The sequence below is a fragment of the Heloderma suspectum genome, chromosome 5 (genome assembly GCF_057233095.1).
Source record: "Heloderma suspectum isolate Gila_16-S chromosome 5, 16-S_ref, whole genome shotgun sequence".
Lineage (NCBI taxonomy): Eukaryota > Metazoa > Chordata > Lepidosauria > Squamata > Helodermatidae > Heloderma > Heloderma suspectum.
The window spans coordinates 232,147,169-232,167,203 of NC_139462.1; the positions used below are offsets into that span (position 1 = coordinate 232,147,169).

Consider the following 20,035-nt stretch of genomic DNA (forward strand, 5'->3'; position numbering starts at 1 on the left):
CCCATATCTGCGATGCGCAGAGACCAAGAAGAATGTGCAGGATATATCAAGGGGGAAAGAATAAACGTGCGCGCGCACACATGCACCTCCATCATGAAACATAACAAATCTTCCCTTATCCACAGCCATCTGACTTCTGTAATTCTGCACCCCAAGTATCTGTTGATGTCCAATCCAGAACTCAATTCCTGATTACCACAATCTTGCTGCTCCTAATTATTTATTGCACAATTCTAATAGATTTATCCTTTTTCACATTTTAATTATTGGTAAAATTGACTTGAGTGCTATATAGCAGAAAGATGGCATTAAAATGTTAAAAACTGACTTTTTAACAAGGACATTTCTAGCCCCCATACTACGGAGCTATCAAACAGGCACTACTTGCATTCTCATCTGTTCACCATGGGTCAAGGAATTTTGGCTGGCCTTACTGGCAAAGCACAAGTTCGTTATTATTTAAGAGATTTATATACCGCTTACTGTCAATGGTTATTGCCAGCTTCCCCCTCCCCCAATAGGCAGGGTCTTATCCCCGACCTTGTGCTACATCTTTGAAATACCACACAAATTCAGAAGGAAATCTCCTGTTCCTCTTTCCAGCTTAAACCTGCGGGGGGGGGGGGGAAGAGGAAACGAATCCCTGCCCCAGAACAGTTCAGAGCTGGAGACATGTCAGCTTACTCCGTGTCTGCACACAGTGGCTGCTCCACTCTCAGATCAGCTATCAGGTGCAAAGCACAAGCCCATATGTCTCCATCTCCCCACTCCAGCTTGTAATTTTTATTTTTTTAATTGTTTTATAATATTTGCTGTTATTATCATCCTGAGGGCTTTGGCTGTAAAGTGAGTCATAAATCGAATAAATGAAATGAATGGGAGGCAGAGGCTTGTTTGGGCTCCCAACAAGTTCAGAACCAAAAGAAATCCCAGGCTTCACCCAAACCTTGGGGCTGGGAAAGGGTGGTGTCCATCCCTTCTCCTCTTTAGTTCCATGTTCAGAGGAAGTATTGGGCTCATCTAATTCACCAGAGCCTTATTCCTCTCTCAGCATGATAAAGGTATCTAAGTAAGAATATGTTAGTGTAATACTTATTACTAGAGATCTACCAGACCAATTTTACTCGTTTTAAACTGAAGCTAGAGCAGCATAGACATGCAGAAAATTTTGAAAGTTCAAAGAAGTTCAAAGCTTGAGCTTTAATAGCCAAACACCTACCATTCTCGTCCTTCCTTTCCTCTCCCAGTCTGAATTCCCTCACCATAGAGAAGCTGGCAAGAGCATCAACTCCTCCAGCGCCTCCCATTGGCTTCCTCTAACAAACCCAATGGGCGCAGGAGGGGAGGGGAAGAGCCTCGAACTTACTGTCTCATTATCCAGCCGCAGAACGGAGAAAGAGAGACAGGAGGCAAATGCGCATGCTCACAGGGGTTTTATAAATAGGAGGCGCCACACGGAGCAGCTCACCATTTTCTGCTGTGTGCAAGGTGGTTTGGGTGTCTGTGGCGGGCGAGGCTGGCTTTGAGTTGGGGAAGCAGGGGCTGTCTTGGCTGCATCATAAAGGGCTGGAGGCAAAAATTGTGAAGCCTCTCCTTTAAAACCAAATGAATGTGGCCCTTTCTCATCATACACTACTATGACAGCATGTGCTTTATACTAGTCAAGCAAGATTGCTGAACCCTGCCCCTCACAGACGCACGCATGCGCGCACGCACACACACAAATGTGCCTCTACAACCATGAAGGCTAAGAATCCACTCTGTGGCTGCAAAATTAAATTTTAAAAGCAAGAGTTTGCAGTGGCTGAAGAGGAGAAATTATCTCTATTTTTTATCCCATTTTAGGCAGAGCCAAGGACACACAACTCCTACATGGAGTCATATTAAGAACTTCATCCTCCTGTCCCATCATCTGGATGTGGACACAGAAATGGGTTCCACACCACCACTCACTCCTACTGCAGTACAGAAGACAGCCATTATGCATTTCAGGAGAGGCCACGTCCATGGTATTCAAGTTCTTCCATATCTGGAAACACAGCTGCTGCTGCTCCTCCACAATACACAGTCTTTAGGAAACATATGTTGATATGACACAATATCAGGGACCTCAAAGAGAAGAGTTCAGGTCAACAGGAACTCCAGTTAAGCTGGACTGCTGCACTTATGGAAGTTGTGCCACTGAAGTTAAATCCAGCCTTGCGTTTGAAGAGCAATAAGTCATTTGGTATAGCATGCTACATTCTTAAGTCTTGCCAAAGGACAATGGGATTTCTTGGTGTAGTAGCTATTTGTATTTCTTCATGAAAGACAATGCCCTTGTGCATATATGGACAGATTCCAGCTGCTCTGTAAACTCACTAAGTCTCAAAAACTTCCAAGCAGACCCACCTTGGTGTCAAAATCTCTTTATACTGCAGCTTCTCCACCCGTGTAGCCGCAGCCATTGACATTGGGATCACAATATTGTTGATGTCATAGGAACATTCCACTTTTTTCTTCTTTGCAGGCTGCGGAAGCCACATAAAGACCATAAAAAAGAATACAAGAACATGGTATTGCTGCATTTCTTCCTAACTAGCACAAGCACCCCATGGTTAACTGATGTCACCCAATCCCACTGTCACTGTATTTGCAAATAACATGTCCAGGATTCGTTCCAAGTACTTCTACACCAGCATATTACCACATGCTATGGGATCATGTTGGTGGGACCTAAAAAAACTGTGACAACACAGCACTGAGGGTCACTACTGATATGCCTGCAACAGCATCACCTATTACTGACCCAGTTTTCCACATAGACTCAGGCTTGCTTGACAAGGATCCTTATGTTTACTATATTTTTGCAGGGCTTTGTCACAATTGCTTTCTGCAATGGTGAGCATGTTAATGGAACGGTGGGATAAAAATCTTTTTTAAATCAACTGTCACCTGACATTGCACGAAGCTTTTTATGGAGCACAGAATGGGATAGGAAAAGGGCTACGACAGGGTTGGACTAGGGGACAAAGTTATCTAAGCAGAAGCACAAAAGGTATTTTGCCTACCATGCAACTACAACTCTATGCTCCTGAGGGAGGATATCAAAGTCACTTTGACAGGACAAACACATCCAACTTCATGCCCTACCAAATCGATGCATGTCTTCAAGATCAGACTGTTTATTAGTAAGTGCAGAGGGTATCTGAATTCAGCTTTTTAAAAGTACACCAGAGAAAAGTAGGCAGATGTAAAATGGACAAATGTAAAAGAATTTATATAAAAACAAGACCCAAGACAAAACAGTTAAAGGACATGGGAATATTTCATCTAAAGGAAAGATTAAAGAGGAATGAGAGAATAGTCTTCGCCTCTATTTCAACTGCACCTTTTTATTCAGCCTTTGGGTCTTGCTTTTTAAAAAGTTTATTTAAGGGTTCATTTTGTGTTATTGCAGTAATCTGAATATCAAAAAAATAATATTCTTAAAAGCAAAAAGGGGATATTTTTGAAACAGCAAAGCAAGTTAGGAGACAATTCAAGGTTAGAATGGCACATCCTTTAAAAGTGGTTTTGCACTCCCAAACATGCCTTACTTAGTGAAGGAAGGTCACTCAGCAACATTAGATCATGATTTCCTCTCTTCAGTTCTGTTTGCCAGAGGGATCATGTTCCAACTCACCAATGCGGAGCTGCCGGCAGCCATGAAATTGCCAGGGACTTGGTTGGAGTGTGTGGTTGGAGTATTTTCCAGGCACAGAGATGGCACATGATGTAAAGAACTAGGCTTGTGGGTCTGAGGGCTAGGAACAAACAAGCTGTGACTGGCTGACCCTTTCAGAAGAGAACCTGACAATGAAACATGAAATTAGCGGAACACAGAGAAAATCCAAGTCATTTAGTAAGTTACAGCTATTCTGTGCCCACCCATCAGGACTAACAGATAACCAGAAGATGCTAATTCTGCAATGTCTGTTCAACCACCAACAGGGTGGATGGAAGTTCATTTTTCTGGTATAATTTTTGGGAATAGCTTACTTTTTAAAAAATATAGTTCCTCCAATCATCAAGCAGGAGTGCAATGCATGAGTATTAATACTTATTTATTCCATTTCTGAGTCCCCCAATAACTGTCATTCTCTGGACGATTTACAAAAATATTAACACAATTTAAAACCACCAAATCAACACAAATACAATTAGATAAAACAACATTAAAACAATCATTATAAAAAGGAAAACTAAAGGATCGTACCAGATGTCAATAACAAGAAGCCTATCAAAACTTCCAGGATTAAAATAGCACACTGAAAGAGCAAAATGCAGAGGTTGAAAATATCAAATTTAAAAAGTGTTTCAGAATAAAAGGTCTTTGCCAGGCATCAAAGGACCTTTGTTACCCTGAAATATTGCTCCTGTTGCCACCTAAACCAACAAATCCCCCTGTCAAATTGATACAAAATTATGAGCAGAGTGGACAGGTATTTTTTTCCAGCTTATTTACTACTAGAACTTGTAGTCACTCAATAAAATTGATCTGTGATAGTTTCAGCTTATGGAATTCACTATCACAAGATGTGAAGATGACCACTCAATTAGATGATTTTAAAAAGGATTAGACAAGTTCACAGAGGACAGCTATAACATGTAATAGTTACTGATAGACCTAAGCAGAACCTCCACATACAGAGGCAGCGTACAGCTGATTGCCAGATGATGAAGACAAGCAACCTGATACATCCATCACCATTGGGCTCTGCTGGTGAGTATCCAGAGACAACTGGCTGGCCACTGTTGAAAACTGAATGCTGGACTAGATGTGAGCCTTTGGTCTATCTGATACAACAAAGTAACAATCCTATGTAGAACCACCCCTGCCCACAACTGCGTTTCCCCACTGAAAAAGGATGTGGCGCCTTTAATGGGAACTAGTGCCAAGAGACAAATTATGCTTCTCATATATCTTCTATAATTTACCAGCTGCAGAGAGAGAAGATGAGGAAATGTTGTTGGTAAGGTCTTTTAGCCCCCAGTGGGGTATCTTCAGAGTCTTAAGTTTATGGTTTAGCCTGTGGTCCTCTCTTAGCAAGGCTTCAAAGTGTAAATGAAGAGGGTTGCCTATTGACAGAAGAAGAAAACAAGGTCCTCTGAAATACACATTTCAAAGCTACACTTGTTAGTATTTATTATTTACACTATATTCCACCTTTTCCACACCACACCTAAGGCAGCTAACAACAACAATGAAAACAATCAGATTAAAAGCAAGGTAAGAGCAGATTAAAAGCAAGGTAAGAGCAGATAAAAAGGAGTCCGTCAATAAACAGCAGCAAGTGAATTAGAATTACCACTAACTCATACATAACATTTCTATGGTTCAGAGGTCATTACAATCTACTTGTCAGAGCTTATGATTTGTCAAGCGACAATGGCTGGGATGAGGGATTCAAGGACACACCTATACACATACACAAATACAATACTGAGTCAACACTAGAAGTTGTGAACACTTGGGGCAAAAAGACAATTCAAGGAGTGGGTGGTTTCCCCCAAATTTTCCAAATCGGGGGGGGGGGGGTCTAATTTTTTGTGCCCCCCCCCCCATCCTGCCCACTTTTTTCTGGATTCTTTCCAGGCTTTCACATCTCTACTCAACACACTGGGTTATTATATCAGTCTTCACACTGTGAGATCATGTCTTCCTTATTAAATCACCCCTCACTGTTTACCCCCAGCAGCTGTATTCAGAGGTATAATTTCTTTACATGTAGGAAGTTCTAACTATCATGCCTAATAAAGATCTCTGTCCACACACGTTCCTTTACACAACTACATTTTTTTCATGTCTGTACCACTCCGTCCTCTCTCTTGCTACACTTGATCCCCTTCTAAGAAATGGCGAGTTCACACATCACGGTAAGTCACCCTGCAAATAAGCCACAGTGAGTTCGTTGTTTGCTGAACCCACGGTATGCCTGACAGACAATTGGGCTTGTCATCGCTTTTTCTCCCTCTCCTTCCCCCTCAGTCCTCCAGCTGGCTCCAGCATGTAACCTGGGGTGCTTCTGCGGAAGAGCCTGTCTTGTCTCCTCGCCCCAGCCGCCTCCCCATTCTGATTGCTACCTCTCTTCGTTTGCCATTTCTTTTTTCGGTGCTTCAGGAGTACGGAAACGTGGTCATAATTTATTATTCTTTTTTCCCATTCTTTTGCAAGAGCGCACTTTTGGCTGCCCAATGTGTGTAGTCTTTCCTGGTCAATATCCTTGTATGTTTCTGCTGTCAAGGGGTGCAGGAGGTGGAGTAGGTAACATACAAGGAAATTGATAAGAGGAGGTGTGTATAAGCTAATTTGGACACAGTTGCGAAGTCCCATTTCTGGACTTGCTGGAGACTCGAGGAAGTGTCGAATGAGAGAAGGACACTGACAAGTGTCGGTTCAGCACTTAAAAGTGAGAGAATGACATTGCCAAGGGGGAGATATTGTTGATGTCATCCCCCTTTTGGTGCACTTACTCCATTTGCCTTCCCCCCGCCATTTTCGGAGCTTCTGAATTGCAATGCTGAGACTCTCCTTTCTCTTACTATAATTTCTCCCCTGGTCTTTTGCAACTGCTCACAACTTAGCCTATCGAACCCATAACGACCCGCGGCCTTACAAAAGTAACGCCATTTAGTATTTTTGTGAGTCATTAGCAGCAATTTTAGCACACTGTATTCCGTTTGCAAAGACTGTCTACACATCTACATTTCTGCTTTCAAGTAGTTTGTGTACATCAGGGGTGGGAAACCTTAATTTCATTGAGTAGCTCTCGCCTTGCCAGGGAGGCGAGACAAGAGACCAGTTGGATGCCATAGGTGGGGGAGAGGCCATATGGGTGCCATGGGTGGTGGAGTGCTGCATGCTGCTGCTGGAAAGTACTCCAAGCACCTTCTAGTAGCAGCCTCCCTCCCTCCTCCACCCATTTTTCCTGCACCAGCAGAAATATTCCCTGACAGAAAGAACAGATGTGTGTATTCATCTGCCTCCCTTTTTAGTAATAGTTGTAGTATTGTTCCTAATGGTGGATCACCACCTCAGTACCCAGAGCTTTGAGAGATGGCAACACCCCAGTACTCTCCCCATAGACATCAGAGTACTTTTATTTATGATCATTATATATATATAGGTTACATACAGTGGTGCAGCTAGGGCTGGACCTTGGGGTCAAAGTGCAGGACCCTGCAGCCCTGAGGGACCTCAAATGATCGCCCAGAGAGTGACAGGCGATGGGGTGGCAGCAAGCAGGCTCAGCATCAGCACCTGGGCCAGGTTGGGCATACTGAGGGCAAGGGGGCTGATGCTGGTACCTGCAGCATCCTTTCTTTATGTTTAAAAACGTTTTATAGTCAAGGGCCAGGTAGAGATATACGTGGATACTGACATACTTTTTATTAATTATACTTAAATATATTATCCTCTTCTACAACAAAAGAAAATGTGATTAGCATTGGGGCAGGAGAAACAAGCTCCCTTTTATTCCCATAGTCAAGATGGTCACATGATTTAAGTGGATTTAAATTGCAAAGCTGCACGTGTTCAGAATATTGCTTTTAAAAAAAATCACTGTGGACGAAAAGGAATATTACCTGTGTGCTTCATGACTGAAGTAAAACACGAGGCCATCTAAAGCCCCCCACGTCCCATTAAGTCCAGGGTCTAAGACTGCCAAGCTGCATCACTGGATATGAATGGATAGGGGTGTGTGTGTATGGTAATTATTTTAACTATACCATTAAGAATGTGACACAATTAATTGTATGATTTAATTAATGTCTGACAGCCCACCACACGTCCTTTTTTTCCGTGGGTCCAATGTCCTTGATAAAAGAAAAGTTGCCCTGGGTGTATATGGTAGTCTTTAGTGCCTTAAAAAGATGTGATAGTAATTCTTCGAAGAAGCTCTCCCTCTACAGATGTAGCAAAAAAAACCCACCCTTCCTATATGATAGAAATGTAGCTTCCTCAAATGTGGCAGATGAGAGAATAGCAGTGCTGAAAATCTCCCTTGAGAGATTATTGAAACACTATGTGGCAAATACACTTGCTTGTGCAGGTCAAAGGAAGAAAAGCCACCTAAAGAGGCAAGATGCCAACAGCCACTCGGTCGAGACCCTGGTGGGTGGGTGGAATGCCGCAATGACTGGGGCATTAGACCCTGGTGGGTGGGTGGAATGCCGCAATGACTGGGGCATTAGATCAGGTGGCTCCGAAACGCCCTCTCCCCCTGAACAGGGCTCGGACTGCACCATGGTTCAATCCGCAGTTACGAGCTCTGAAACAGGAGGTGAGACGGCTACAGCGCTGGTGGCAGAAGTCTCGCTCCAAAGACGATCAGACACGGGCTAGAGCTGTATCTTCAGCCTATCACGTGGCGGTGAAGGCAGCAAAAAAGGAATATTATGCTGCCTCTATCGCATCTGCAGAGTGCTGTCCCAGGAGGCTGTTCCAAGTGGTCCAGAGTCTGGTCAGTCCTGTGGCTCCTGAACCACTGGAGGCCTCACTCCTGTGAGGCCTTGGCAAGGCACTTTGCAGATAAAATTGATCAGATTAGGAGTGTTACTTTGCACGCTGTGGATACAGTTAGTGAGCAAGAGGCGGCCTGTGGCAAACCGGTTTTGTGGGATCGGTTCCAGCTTCTTCCTCCTGATGAAGTGGACAAGGTGCTTTCATCTGTAAGGCCGACCACCCGCTTACTTGATCCTTGCCCATCTTGGCTCATTATGGGCTGCAGAGAGAGACTGGGTGAGGGGATCAGGGCGGTGGTGAACGCCTCCCTTGAGGAGGGAGTGATGCCATCAGCCCCCAAGGAGGCAGTGATAAGACCGCTCTTAAAGAAGCCCTCCTTGGATCCTCAAGTTCTGAACAACTTTAGCCCAGTCTCAAATCTGCCATTTTTGGGCAAGGTGATTGAGCGGGTGGTGGCGATGCAGTTGAAGGCACACTTGGAAGAAACTGATTATCTAGATCCATTTCAGTCGGGCTTCAGGCTTGGGCATGGGACAGAAACGGCCTTGGTCGCCTTGGTGGATGATATGAGGAGGGCTCTGGATAGGGGTGAATGCTCCTTCCTTGTTCTCCTCGACCTCTCAGCGGCTTTTGATACCATTGACCACGGTATCCTCCTGGACCGCCTGGAGGGGTTGGGCATTGGAGACACCATACTGCGGTGGTTCCGGTCCTTCCTCTCTGGCAGGTACCAGAGGGTAGCACTGGGAGAGGAGGTTTCAGACCCGTGGCCACTCACTTGTGGGGTGCCACAGGGTTCCATCCTCTCCCCGATGCTATTTAACATCTATGTGAAGCCGCTGGGGGCTATCATCAGGAGGTTTGGGGTGCGGTGTCATCAATATGCAGATGACACACAGCTCTACCTCTCGTTCAAATCTTCACCAAGGTTGGCCGTAGAATCCCTGTCCAAATGTCTGGAAACGGTGAGTGGCTGGATGGGGAGGAATAAGCTGAAGCTGAACCCTGACAAGACCAAGGTACTTTTGGTGGGAGACAAGAGGAGGCTGGGGGATGTTGACCTGGTGTTGAATGGGGTACGGCTACCCTTGAAAGACCAGATCCGCAGCCTGGGGGTCATTTTGGACTCCCAGCTGTCCATGGAGGCTCAGGTGTCAGCTGTCAGCTCAGGTGTCAACTCCATCTGATATGGCGGCTGCGCCCCTGCCTTCCCGACCATCTGCTCCCATCGGTAGTACATGCCCTGGTCTCCTCTTGTTTAGACTACTGTAATGCGCTCTATGTGGGGTTACCCTTGAAGACAGTTTGGAAGCTGCAGCTGGTACAGAACGCGGCGGCTCGCCTGATTAAAGGCAGCCGCCAGCGAGATCACATCACTCCAGTGCTGAAGGAGTTGCACTGGTTACCAGTTGTTTTCCAGGCCAAATTCAAGGTGTTGGTTTTGACCTGTAAAACCCTATATGGTTCCGGCCCAGCCTATCTTAAGGAGCGCCTCCAGCAACACCAGACAGGCTGCTTAACAAGATCAGGCTCGGATGGCCTTCTCTCTGTCCCATCAGCCAGGACAGCTAGACTGGTGGGGACGAGGGAGAGGGCCTTTTCTGTGGTGGCCCCCACTCTGTGGAACTCCCTCCCGAGGGAACTCCGCCATGCCCCCTCTTTAATGAGCTTCCGTTGTGGATTAAAAACGTGGTTGTTCAGGCAGGCATTTGGGGTGGGTTACGGTATTTTAGAAAATGTTTTTATTGTAAAATTTTATTGTTTTATTATACGCTGTACATCGCCCAGAGTGGCTGGGTGACCAGCCAGATGGGCGATTAATAAATTTAATAATAATAATAATAATAATAATAATAATAATAATAATGTTTTTCCTTTCACATAAAGAGGCTGCAATTTTACTCACCATTAGAAAACGATAGTATGGGATGAAAGCCAGAGTCCAACAGAGCTACTCGCTCCTCTAAAGACATTGTTTCTGGGTCTATGGTCTGAACAGATGCCTTACAATCACACAAGATGCAGGATTTGGGCTGTTCACAGTTACACTTCATGTTGAGAGGTTTCTGTGGCTGGAACAAGAAGCAGATGAACACAAAGCTACTTATTTACAGTGGTAAGAAAGTCACTCTTTGTTTCAGACATAAGTTAAAGGTGGCTGTAACCCAAGCAACCCAAAGACCCAATACTTCAAAAAGGAAAAGCACTGAGAAGCTGCACGAAAACTTTGCTTCTCCCTATGGGAATATCGACACTCCAGAGAACAAAGACAAGCAAGTAGTTCTTAATGCCAAAAATTCATCAACAGCAGCAGGGGTGGGGAATAAAAAGTACAATTGCCACTTCCTTTCAGACGTCTTCTATTCAGAATCCTGGTTATTCCATATGCAAACATTGGCGTAAACCCAACAACACACAGACTTCTGCAGCAGGACTTCCCTGTCCTCTATTCCCCCCACAGCCCCCAGTGTGTCCCTCAAATCTGCTCTGGAGGGTCCCTCCAATCCTCCAGAGAAGTTTTGGAATATGGGGGGCAGCAGAGGGGGGAGGGGAAATCCATTTTGCCAACAGTTACTGTTCCACTGGCGGAACAACACTCTTGGATCCAAGACATTCAGTTTTTACTGGTTCTCATGATGCAGCACAAACTCTGAGCTGAGAAAATATGCATTATTGTTTCCTCTATTTACAATTCAAGTCTTCCCATGCTTGTGGAACTACAGCCAAAACAGCAGCACCCACATACAAGAGGTTTCCTGAGGTTTGCAGATGCCCAAAAGATCTTTAAAAAGAAATGGGGGGGCGAGGCGGGGCGGGGGGGCGACAGCCTAATGATGATTCTATGGCACAGAATGGTCACTGAATTGGGAAAAGGTGAAATGGTAGAAGGTGGGATGGAGTGGCTGGAAAGGGCGAATGACACAGAGGTTTAAAAAAAAGAAAAAAAGATCAATCTCATTATCTGGATCAGTCATTTTTGGGTTGCCACTGAGAAACTATTTCAAAATGTTCCCAGAAACATTAAGTGAGAGCTGACCATCAATGGAGAAATCCAAGACTTAATGTAGCTAAGACCAGTGATGTGAGTTTTCCAGAAAATTTTGAATTAGAAAATTTTCCAATACAAATTAGATTAATTTACATAGGGCCATCTGCAAACGATTTTTTTCCAGCTTGCATCAGAACATCTTCTGATGCCCTAAAGCAGGGGTGGGCAACTTGTGGCCCTCCAGACATCTTGGCCTACAACTCCCATCATCCCTCATCATTGGCTATGCTGGCTAGAACTGAAAATTTTCTGCCCCACATCACTGGCTAAGGCTACATTTATGGCTTAGCCTGTGGTCCTCTCTAAGCAAGGCTTCAAAGTGTAAATAAACTCATATCACTGACTAATACTGGGCAGAAATGTGTCCACCCCGCCCCCAACAAAAAACAAAAGTGGAGAAAAAATCCCCATCAAAACTGCCCAATGAGGACTGAGCATACTCAGTAAGCACTAAATGTTCTTTCTACCAGGGCGGGAGGGGAGGGGGGAAGAAAACCAGTGGCAGGAGATGGAGCAGAGTGGCTGGAACTTTGAATAGGCCTCATTTGTATTGCCTATTTCCACAGCTATCTCTGTGCTTCTAAGCACCTTTTTGGCAGAACATTCAGCAATACCAGAATGACTAGAACTGGAAAGACCCAGGTTCAAACCCCTACTCAGTCACAAAGCTTAGCTCACAAGTTGACTTGTCTCTCAGCCTAATCCACCTCACAAGATCACAGTGAAGATAAAAGTGAGGGAAAGGAGGGGGGAACCATATATGTCATCCTGGGCTCTTTGGAGGGATGAGAGGATAAAAATGTATTTAAAATCCTCCCAGTTTATTATTTCACTAATTTCTTATAGCAAGAGTGCAGAGCCTCTTTCAGTCCAAGGGATGAATTAAATTTCAGAGAAGCCAGCAGGGCCACATTCCAGTGGTAGGCGGGGCCGAAGGCAAAAGGGGCAGAGCCAAAATACCAGCATATTTTAGCTTCAAGCTCTTACTGCTAGTAACAAAGCCTTAGGAGAGGCATACTGACCTTTCAGAAGGGGTGAAAAAACTGCACAAAAGCTTGGAAGCCACCAAACAATCGGTGACTGGGAATGGGGATATGGCCTTCTAGGTACCCACAGAGGGCCAGACTGGGAACTTCAGAAGGCTGAATATGGCCCATGGGCCTGAGGTTCTGCACCCCTGCCTTATAGGATCCCCATTTTAAAACATTTTTTCCTGTTAACATACTTTGACAAGTATGATTAAATAATCATATATACACCAGGGGTGGGGGATTTATTTTAGCTCGAGGGCTGCTTTTATTCCCTCAGTTCCTTGAGAGTGACATTGTGGCTTTGGAAGTGAGAAGAAATATCTTCAGGACCCAACATCAAACTTGAGTATGATACCAAAGAGGGGACGGTGGGTGGGTTGTGTGAATGCACAGATAACTACTCAAAGAACTACAGTTACAGGTAGCAACCTGTCTTTCTTCTTTATGGTCTCAGTGCATCACACATATGGGTGAGTAGCAAGCAAAATTACAAGGAGGTGGGTCGGTGTCCTATTACAACACAGAGAAAAGGACAGCACGACCAAAAGTACAATCAGCTCTAGCCCAAACATCCAGTCTGTAATGTCTAATAAAGGGAGACGGTATCGACCAGGTTGCCGCATAGCACAGTTCAGGGATGGCAACTCCCCTGCTGAATGTGACCAACATCACTACCGCATGAGTACAGCGAGCTTCGACTGAGGCAGACAGTTCAAGTCCAGCCAGCTCATACAACAACTCGATAGTCTTGATGATTCAGGTAGTGAAGTGCTGAGTCAAAAGCGGCTGGCCTTTATGCTTGCCCCCATAACAGATGAACAGGCGAGGCAGAAGTTGAAACTGCTCAGTCCTCAACTTGTAAAAGGCCAGTGAATGCAAACATTGAGTGAATGCAAAGTTAACTCCAAGGGCACAGATGGAGAAGCAAAGTATGCAGGCACAGTAATGTCCTGATTTCAATGAAATTCCAATACAACTTTGGGTAGGAAAGAAGGGTCTGGTCTGAAGACGACCTTGTCCCCTGGGAAGGGAAGGGAAGGGAAGGGAAGGGAAGGGAAGGGAAGGGAAGGGAAGGGAAGGGAAGGGAAGGCTGATCTACTCTGAGCACACAGAGCTCACTAGCACGTCATGCAGACGTAACGGCCACCAGAAAAGCAACCTTCCAGAAGAGAAGGCATAAGTCTGTGGTCACCAAGGGCTCAAAGATTTTGGATGACAGTGCCTTCAGCACCACAGACAGGCTCCAGCTCTTGAGTCCTTTCTCAAAAAGGGACAGAAGAAACTGAAGGATTTGGTGCAAGGAGCACTGGACCGGGTAAAAACTTTGAGCCTGAGCAAAAGACGAGAAAGGTGCCCATTTCCTTGCATTGCATACAAGGCTTCCAAGCGGCACTGAAAATCCTCAGTATCGATGCGGGAACAGAGTCAGTCTCAGTCACCCAATCTTCCAGTCCATCAAGAAAAGAGTCACAACGCCTGGGTTCTGGACCCTCCCGTTCTCCCGGGTGAGGAGGGATGGGCGTGATGGGAGATAACGATATTGCCCTTGTGCCATTCAGGATAGCAGAAGCCACCACAGCGTCACGATGATGCACTCCGTACCGTCCATCCCAATCTTTGCCAGAACCCTCATAATCCAGGGAAAAGGAAGAAAATGGTAATACAATGCTCCCATCCATTGGAGAACAAAGGCATCTCTCAACGAATCTGTGCCATGGCCTGCCTGACCACAGAAGGCTTGGCAAACAGCACCATGTTGTATGGCAAAGAGATCCACTTCTGGTGTGCTCCACAGGTGAAACACATCCCTCGGGACCAATCTGTCAAGCTCCCATTCGTGGGAGGTCAGCTTCGTTCAGCTGAGTTGGTTGGCCAAAACATTGTTCACTCCGGCAACATGGCTTGCGACCAGTCCGATCAGACGAGATGAACACCACCCAAAGACCTCGAGTGTAAGGTCAAGAAGTGGAAGCAATCTTGTACACCCTTCCTTGTTGGGGTACGCAACAACTATTGTTGGAGGTAACCTAGGCCTCCGCCCACCAGGACCAGCTCAAATGCCTGAAGAGCCTTTTTTACCAATCTGCGTTCTAGAAGGCTGATATGCTGCGTTGCTTCTGAGGCCAACTATTGCCCATGGTAAGGCTGGAGCAATGGACTCCCCACCCGAGAGTGACACATCTGTAGTTACTAGTCGGGGTGGAGAAGATTGAAGGAAGGACACACCCAATGACAAATTGGCTGGCACCATCCACCACCTTATGGAGTTCCTGACATCCCTTGGAAGCTGCAGCTTGGTCTGGCTGGTGTCCTACTCGGTATCAAAGTTGCATACAAGCCAGTTATGAAGAGGCCTCAGATTCAACCAAGCGTAACGGACCCAGATGTTGTCACAGCCATAAGGGCTAATAGCCACTAAATCTTGAGGGCCGAAATGGACTTGCAGAGATTTAGCTCTGCTGCCAATGAGATCAGCACCTCCATTCAATCCTGGGGGAGGAACGCTCTGCTCGAGCAGGAGTCTAGCAGTGCCCCTGCTGAATTGTAGAACTTGGGTAGGTTGCAGATGAGACTTTTCGAGATTTAGGCAAAGTCCCAGGCTCTGAAGGAGAATGAAAGTCACCTCTATTGACCAAAGAAGATGGCTCCGCATCGACATTGCCAGAAGCCAATTGTCGATATATGGGTACACCTCAACACCTCTCATCCGAAGATGGGAACAGACCACCACCATACATTTGGCGAATACCTTCAGAGTGGCAGCTAGGCTGAAATGTAGCACCCAGAACTGGTAGTCATTGGTACCAATGACAAAGCGGAGGTAACGCTGGTACGATTCTTCATGGCTATGTAGAAGTATGGTATGGCCTGAGTACTCCGAGCAGTTGTGTGGGCAGGAAGTTTCAGTCTGTTTCCCACCTCCCAGGTGAGCAGAGGAAGCTGCTCCAGCTGGTCTAGGGACTACAGAAGCAAGCAAGCTCCCACACAGCGAGATATCAGAGCGAGCGAACAGGGAGAGCAAACAAGAGTTCGCTAGGGGAGCTGCAGTGGAAGAGGAGACAAAGGCAAAGAGTGGGAGTCTGTTTTTAACCTCCAGTGAGTAGAGGACCAGGCACAGGCTACTCTAGAACAATCAGAAAGCTAGACACAAAAAGGGAAAAGAGACTATGGAAGGATAAAACTCTCCAGTGGTGGTGACCTGCAAGGGGTGTGTAATGTTTGTTTTCTTGCCTGAGAACAACATGGCCTACACCTGCAACAAGTGCAAATTGATCACATTGCAGGAAGAAAAAGTAAGAGGACTGGAGCAGCGACTGTTGACCCTCCAGGGACTAAGAGAACACGAAGAGTTCTGGGACAGACCGATGGAACTACAGCAGCAAAGTGAAGAACAGAAGCTAGAAGAGCAACAGCAAGATGAGGCAGAACAGGGAAATGCTGAGGTGAGGAAAAATGCAGTAGAGGATAATCCTTGGAAAAGGGTGACAGTTAGGAGCAGAAGAACTAGAAGCCACTCTGCACCAGTGGAAGCAGTGGAGCTATGAAACTGTTTCCAGGTACTTGAGGATGAGATTGGAAGACAGCCTGCAGAGGAAGAATCACAGGAGAACCTGCATGAGAGTGAGCAAGAGGCTGAAGGTCAGTCAAGCAGAGGCAATGAAACCAAGGCTTACAACAACGAGAAGAGTAGTAGTAGTGGGAGACTCCTTACTGCCTGGGATCGAGACCCAAGTATGTCGTAAAGACCAGTGCACTCGCCAGGTATGCGGTCTCCCGGGAGGATAGATTAGAGATGTGACTGAAGGTTGCCTGCACTCATAAAGCCCACTGACAGATATCCCTTTCTTCTCATCCATGTGGGAACAAATGATACCGCCAAGTGGAGCTATGAAGAAATCACGTCAGACTTTGAAGCTTTGGGAAGGAAACTCAAGAACTCAAGAATAGTTTTCTCATCCATCCTTCCAGTAGTTAGAATATGGCTAGAAAGGGAAAGAAAACTGCTCCAGGTGAATGACTAGCTACGAAGGTGGTGCTGACGAGAGAGATGTGGATTCTGGGACCACGGGCTATACTTCCTGGAAGATGGACTGTTGGCAAGGGACGGGCTGCACCTCACAAAGGCTGGGAAGAATGTGTTTGGCCACAGCATGAAGAACTTCATCAGGAGGGCTTTCAACTGAATCCTACGGGGAAGGGAGAGATAAAGTTGGGGGTAACAATGGACAAAGGCTCATGCATCGCAACAGAGAAAACAGCTCTAATAGTGCCCAATAATAGTCTTCAGACACATGTAGGAAGAAAGCCAGACTATGAAGCACATGGTCTTCAATGTCTATATACTAATGCCCAAAGTATGGGAAACAAACAGAACAAACTTGAACTCTTAATACAGGAGGGAAATTACGACTTGATAGGTGTAACTGAGACTTGGTGGCATGACTCATGACTGGAATACAGCAGTTGAAGGATATAACTTGCTCACAAAGAACAGGAGGAACAGAAACGGAGGTGGGGTTGCACTGTATGTGAAAAATACCTATCTCTGCACAGAAATACAGGAGGATGAGCTTGGTAGCCCCATCAAGAACATCTGGGTTAAAATTAACGGAGCAAAGAATAAAAGGACCCTGGTGGTCAGAGTCTACTACCGGCCACCCAATCAAGGAGAAGATGAGGATGAAACTTTTGAAAAGCAAATAGCCAATGTTTCAAGGAAGCATGATGTAGCAGTAATATGGGACTTCAATTTCCCTGATATCTGTTGGGAGACAAATTCTGCAAAACATGGCCCCTCCAGGAAATTCCTGACTTGTGTGGCAAATAACTTCCTCCTACAGAAAGTAGAGGAAGGAACTAGAGGATCAGCTATCCCTGACTTGATCCTAACCAACAGATATGACTTAGTGGATAAAGTAGCAGTTACAGGAACTCTGGGGGAAAGCAACCATGTTGTACTTCAGTTCTTGGTTCTAAGGGAAGCAAAAGTCGAGTGTAGCCAAACGCAGACCCTGGATTTTAGGAAAGCCGATTTTCATAAATTCAGAACAATGATCAGTAAGGACCCATGGCAAGCGACTCTAATGAGAAAAGGAGTCCAAGATGGATGGGAGTTTTTAAAAAAACGAAATTCTCAAGGCACAATTACAAACAATTCCAACAAGAAGAAAAGATGGAAGACAACAGAAGAAGCCAATGTGGCTTCACAAAAAGCTTAGAGATGACCTGAAAACAAAAAAGGACACATATAGGAAGTGGAAGGAAGGCCAAGTAACAAAGGAAGAGTACAGCATGTAGCACAGAATTGCAGGGATGGCGTCAGGAAGGCTAAAGCTGAGAACGAGCTGAGGTTAGTGAGGGATGCTAAAAGCAACAAAAAGGCTTTCTTCAAATGCATGCACAGTAAAAGGCAGAGGAAAGAAATGGTGGTTCAACTATTAAATAAAGATGTCAAAATGGTAACAGATGACAAAGAAAAGGCAGAAGTGCTCCATTCCTACTTTGGCTCAGTCTTTTCCCAAAAGAGGGTCTATGAGCCCCCTGGCAAAGGTGAAGTACAGGTTGAAGGGGAAGGATTGCAGCTTGAGATTGATAGGCATATGGTCAAGGAACACCTAATTACTTTGAATGAGTTCAAATCTCCAGGGCCAGATGAACTGCATCCTAGAGTAATAAAGGAACTGGCAGAAGAACTCTCAGAACCACTGTCTATTCTCTTTGAGCAATCATGGAGGACAGGTGAAGTGCCAGATGACTGGAGGAGGGCTAATGTGGTCCCTGTCTTCAAAAAGGGTAAAAAGGAGGAACTTGGGAACTACAGACCAGTCAGTCTGACATCAATCCCTGGGAAAATTCTGGAGCAGATGATAAAGCAATCCATCTGGAAGCACCTTGAAAACAATGCCGTGATTACTCGAAGCCAACATGGATTTGTCAAGAACAAATCCTGCCAGACAAATCTGATCTCATTTTTTGATCGGGTAACTCCCTTGTGGACTGTGGGAATGCTGTAGACATAATATACCTTGACTTCAGCAAAGCTTTCAACAAAGTGCCCCGTGATATCCTGATGAGCAAACTAGCTCAAAGTGGGCTACATGAAACAATGATCCGGTGGATCCACAGTTGGCTACAGAATCGGACTCAAAGAATGCTTATCAATGGGATCTTCTCAAACTGGGGAGAGGTAACGAGCGGGGTACCGCAGGGCTCAGTCCTGGGCCCAGTGCTCTTCAACATTTGTATTAATGACTTGGAGGAGGAGGTGCAGGGAATGCTGATCAAATCTGCAGATGACACAAAACTGGGTGGGATAGCTAATACCTTGGAAGACAGAAACAAAATTTAGAGTGATCTTGATAGACTGGAGAGCTGGGCTGAAAACAAAAGAGTGACATTTAATAGGGATGAATGCCAAGTTCTGCACCTAGGAAAAAGAAACCAAATGCACACTTACAAGATGGGGGACACTTGGCTCAAGAACACTACAAGCGAGAAGGATCTTGGAATTGTTGTCGATCACAAGCTGAATATGAGCCAACCATGTGATGTGGCTGCAAAAAAGGGCAATGCTATTTTGGGCTGCAATAATAGAAGCATAGCTTCCAAAAGGTTGTCACAGAGAGGAAGGCCAGGATCTCTTCTCAGTCATCCCAGAATGCAGGACATGGAATTATGGGCTCAAGTTACAGGAAGGCAGATTCTGGCTGAACATCAGGAAAAACGTCCTGACTATCAGAACAATATGACAGTGGAACCAATTACCTGGGGGTGAGGGTGGGCTCTCCCACACTGGAGGCATTCAAGACAAGGCTGGACAGCCATCTGACAGGGATGCTCTGACTTAGATTCCTGCAATGGGCAGGGGGTTGGACTCAATGGTCTTATAGGCCCCTTCCAACACTACTAGTCTATGATTCTATGAAGTATGCATCCTTCAGGTCGATAGAAGATGCTACCCTGACATTTATCAGTTAGAAAAGAATGCGATCTCCAAGATTTTCCCTGTGCAGCCTCTTCCACCATCGAGTTTGGAGCAAGGTGCTTGAATAGGTATTCTGTGTTGGCTTCTTGCAAATGATACATTCCCTCCAAGCACTTTGACGTTGGTGGCACAGAAGATGGCGCCTTCTAGGACTGTTTTATAGTCTTGTCCAGGGCAGGAAGGAGGGGTGTGGCAACAGGCTGAGACAGTTCAGCATTCTCTGCATCAAAAAACAGTTCCTGCACCATGGAGGTTACTTCTTGGGTTTCCAAACCAAAAAAATGAGCCATTTCCATCATCTGATTAGAAAATTGTCCCAGGTCCCCTGACAAGATGGGGTCATCCGACTCAACAACAGCATCATGTGAGGAAATGAACATCAGGCAGGAGGACTGAGACATGGTGTCAGACTGATAGCCTTCCATACTGGAGAACAGTGATTCCCCCAGCAGTGCCTATGGCAAAGCTTGCTTGTCACCTTC

At 45.6% G+C, this 20,035-nt stretch overlaps 1 protein-coding gene across 10 annotated transcripts in view; it reads right to left on the reverse strand.

Moving 5' to 3' along the window:
* LOC146345308 (KAT8 regulatory NSL complex subunit 1-like) overlaps positions 1-20,035 on the reverse strand; it is an 81,729-nt gene that overhangs the window by 7,010 nt on the left and 54,684 nt on the right. For all 10 annotated transcript variants that reach the window (XM_084859615.1, XM_084859612.1, XM_084859616.1 and 7 more), the window contains 4 exons: positions 10,395-10,560; positions 4,960-5,100; positions 3,665-3,831; positions 2,392-2,510 (listed from right to left, as the gene is read on the reverse strand). In XM_084859615.1, coding sequence (XP_084715741.1) covers positions 2,392-2,510; positions 3,665-3,831; positions 4,960-5,100; positions 10,395-10,560 — 593 coding nt within the window. The remainder of the gene's footprint in view (positions 1-2,391; positions 2,511-3,664; positions 3,832-4,959; positions 5,101-10,394; positions 10,561-20,035) is intronic.